This window comes from Pteropus vampyrus, unplaced genomic scaffold (assembly GCF_000151845.1).
Source record: "Pteropus vampyrus isolate Shadow unplaced genomic scaffold, Pvam_2.0 Scaffold963, whole genome shotgun sequence".
In the NCBI taxonomy this organism is placed as follows: Eukaryota; Metazoa; Chordata; class Mammalia; order Chiroptera; family Pteropodidae; genus Pteropus; species Pteropus vampyrus.
In genome coordinates this window covers 60,621-64,557 of record NW_011889744.1, presented here as the reverse complement: position 1 = coordinate 64,557, position 3,937 = coordinate 60,621, and the positions used below count along the sequence as shown (strand labels likewise).

General features: G+C 35.1%; 1 protein-coding gene across 1 annotated transcript in view; it reads left to right on the top strand.

The window, feature by feature from the left end:
- LOC105309957 (complement receptor type 1-like) overlaps positions 1–3,937 on the top strand; it is a gene marked incomplete at its 5' end in the record, with an annotated part of 25,882 nt that overhangs the window by 19,702 nt on the left and 2,243 nt on the right. Inside the window, one exon of the mRNA XM_011386163.1 lies at positions 1,093–1,197. Coding sequence (XP_011384465.1) covers positions 1,093–1,197 — 105 coding nt within the window. The remainder of the gene's footprint in view (positions 1–1,092; positions 1,198–3,937) is intronic.

Here is a 3,937-nt window from a genome sequence, read left to right as displayed (position 1 = left end):
AGACCATTTTCAGGCCATTAATTATCTAACTACATAGTCTCTACCCCTTGGGAGCCCATCCCACCTGGTCTTCCTTCCTTCCTCTTGCATAGATCTCAAGTTTGCCCACCCTCACCCTGTGAAAACTCTGGCTCTTGACTCATAGTCTTCTTCTTTAGTCTCAAGTGATGCCCTCATTTTAGTTTCCACGAGAGAGTAAAGAGTGAGTAATAAGGAAGTAGAGGAAAGTGGTGGAGTGAGTTAATTCTTTAGTTATTATATTCCTAAACCAACGCACACTTGAAATCTAAAGACACTGGTATTATTTATCATTTTATTTACATAAAATGAAGTATTTATTAAATAACCCCAAAAGAGGCAGAGTAGCACTGTAGGAAAGGCCATGGGCTTTGTGATCAGTAAGGCCTGTGCTCACACTTAGTATCTTTGAGACTCTGAGCAAGATACTTATCTTCTCTAAACTTCATTTTCATTGTAAAATAAGGATAATAATAGTTCCTACCTTGCTTAATACAAAGTCTCACTTATAATGACTGTTAGAAAATGTTAGCTTTTATTATTTATACATGACTGTTGTTATTGACATTTAAAAATGATAAACACTTTTTTTTACTGTCAGTTTTCATTTACCTTCATGTTGCTCTCTTAACTGTGGATATTAATTGTGAAAAATACAGAACTTATATCTTAACTATAAGGGAAAAAGGAAGCCCTTGAGTAAGATGGCAATATAAAGCCATTTACATTGTGAGGTTAAATATTACAATCTTGTAACAGTATTTACTAATCAATATTACTTTGGAAATAGAGAAATGTGTTGTTCTAAAGCATGGACATTTGTCTATAAGCAATTTAAAGTTCTAACACAACATATGGGATGGTTTTAGTATTATTTCTTAATCCAAGTTTTTACTTAATCTTGAAAAGTGAGATTTAGTTATGTTTTTATTTTTAGATATTTTACAAAGATTTCAGAAACCTGAGGCAAATATGCCCTAAATTTCAAAGTGAAAACTACTGACTAATTTCTTTCAAAACTGAAATTTGTATAATTAACTCATTTTTCCTATCTTTTTCTCTCTTGCCAATTAGCCATAATACAGATGAAAAATCTAAAGAAGTGAATATCTATTTACATCCTCAAGAAGGCAACTGTGATCATGCTCAGTCCCTCCAAACAAATCAGGAAAATAGGAGGTACTTGATAAACATATTGAATTCAGAATGTTTTCGACAACTCAAAAATCAAAAATGGAAAATGAGATTTGAATACGATATTTCATTGATATCAAAGAAATTAGAAAGTACTTCAGAAGTCGGAAACACCTTTGTTGTTATTTTTTCTTGGATTATCTTTGTGCCGTGCACAGGCACTGCTTTTCAAAGCTTCCCTATATTTTTGTACATTTATGCTATGAACCTTTGAGAAGTATTAAACGTTTCTTTTTTTATGGAACCCAAGCATTTGTCACTTGGGTGTGCCTCTAAGTCCTTCAGTTCCCCTTAAATGTGCAGAACCTCTTAAGGATCCTGTGGAGACTTTCGCCTTACCTTTTTCCCTGCTTTCTGACTTTTATTGAATTCTGTCACCCACCTGGCTTCCTATGACTGCTCTCTCTTTTCTGTCCTCCTCGACTTGGGCTTGTTACCATAACCTATCTTTTCATTCCACCTATTCAAAGTAGCATTGCCATAAACTGTTGTGTAGTAAATGTTCAGCCGTTTGCTAAAAGTTTGGGCTGAAAGGGGAAATTACACTATAACATAGTGGCACGTGACAAAAAATTAAATACTGGAAATCACTGAACTAAAAAGTAACTGTTTTTGTAAATGAAGTTTTACTAGAACACAGCTACACCCACCCATTTCCCTACTGCCTATGGCTGCTTTCACACCATAAGAGCAGAGTTGAATACACTGGCTGCCCCCACCCGCAGGGTATATATTCAAAGACCCCCACTGGATTCCTTATACTGTGGATAGTACCAAACCTTATATATACTATGTAGGGTTTTTTTCTATACATATGTACCATGATAAAGTTTAATCACTTTCCATTATAACTATGCACTTATCATGCACTGTGGCCCTAACTTTTTGCAGTTTGAGGAGTGACAGCAAAACTAGCCCAATTTTCTTTTTCCTTCTTTATAATTTTACCCATAGAAGATTTATTCTTCCCGTGGATCTTAGTAACCTCAAAATATGATTTTTTTTCTTTTCTGAAGTCAAAATCTTTTACCTTTTCACATAAAAGAAGCACTTTAAGCTTCTCTTTGGCCTATCAAATTGCCAGCATCACTACTCTTGCACTTTGGGGCCATTATTAAGTAAAATAAGGGTTACTTGAACACAAGCACTGTGATATCATGACAGTCGATCTGATAACCCAAAGGGCTACTATGTGACTAGTAGGTGAGGAGTGTATACACGTGGATACACTGGAGAAAGGGATAATTTATGTCCAGGCAGGATGGCACAAGATTTCACCATGTTACTCAAAACAGCATGTAATTTAAAACACGAATTATTTATTTCTGGTTTTCTTTTTAATATGTTCAAAGTGTCATTGACCATGCATAACTTAAACTGTGGAAGGCGAGACCATGGATAAGGGGGAATGACTGTAGATGCCACAGAGATTCAAAGACTGTGTGGCACACAAAGTCAAAATATTTATTATCTGGACCTTAAGAGGAAAAGTTTACAGAAGCCTGAACTATATCACACTATGAGGATTTTCTCACTGGCTAGTCTTCTTTAAACTTTGGTTTTCTACCTTTTCTCCAAGCCTCTCTCACATTAGACATTTGTCCTTTCTGTCCCAATCTTTAGTACATTTTCAGGGTACCTCATTGCAACTTTTGGTTTTCTTGTAAATTCAAAACTCCATTCCATCCAGCCCTTGCTTACTCTGGCTTGCCCAGGAGTCTTGCAATTTCCTATCCAGAAGATCCCCAGGGTATTTTCAGAAACAAAAGCACAAAGAGCCCTAGAAAGGGGTTAGGCCACTCCTATATGAAGCAGAAGGAAAAACACTACATTTTTTTTAGTAATTTTTTTTTCTTCCTACCTTTTTCCCATACCAATGTGCATTAATCCAAATCTAGCATTTTATATCTATACACAAGTCAGAAATTTTAAATTCAACAGAAGATGGGGTAAGTGGCCACAAGAACAGGTAAGGAGGTGGGAGAGACATTTTATAGTTAATCAAGATATAGGCAATTCAAGTTTTTCTAAACAAAATATACAGGGTATGGTCAATTTTCTCCTAAGTAAAAATGAATATGCAAAGCCTTATGTTTATTATCTGGCTTCTACTCACATTGTTTCTATCAAATAGCTTATTTTCATGACTGTTTATGAAAGCAAATGAAATGTACATTGCTATTTAATAATAATTCAGAATTGGCAATTTAGTTTTTGAAGTTTTAATGATTATTTACCTTGATCCTTCTCAAATGGGTGTTTACATATGCCTGGGGTCTGTGTGGCTAGGATACCAAGAGGATATAGAAGCCATAAGTGAAAAAAGCATGGCTTCCTAGGAGATTTTTTCTGATGTTATCCCAGTAGTTTGAAGAGAAAATAGCATTATTTCTATATTAACACAAGTATATCTAAAAAGGAACAGAAAGAAAATAATGCAGGAGAGTTTAAGGTAAAATAAGACACAATACTGTGCTTTCCAGGATGCTTTAAGTTAGCCTCCAAGGCTCCTGATGCATTTGTTTTCCTCTACTGTTGGTGCACTTTGATGGAAAAGTTGTGTTAAACTGATTCATAGTCAGTCATGATGCCACCAAATATAAACAGACAAAATAACAGTATCCATGGAAGGCAATGGTTGTCTTTATAAAAGTTCACTTAAAAATATTCCAGAAGACTGTTTAAAATATCATATGATTTGGCCTCATTCTTGCCAGGTTACCTG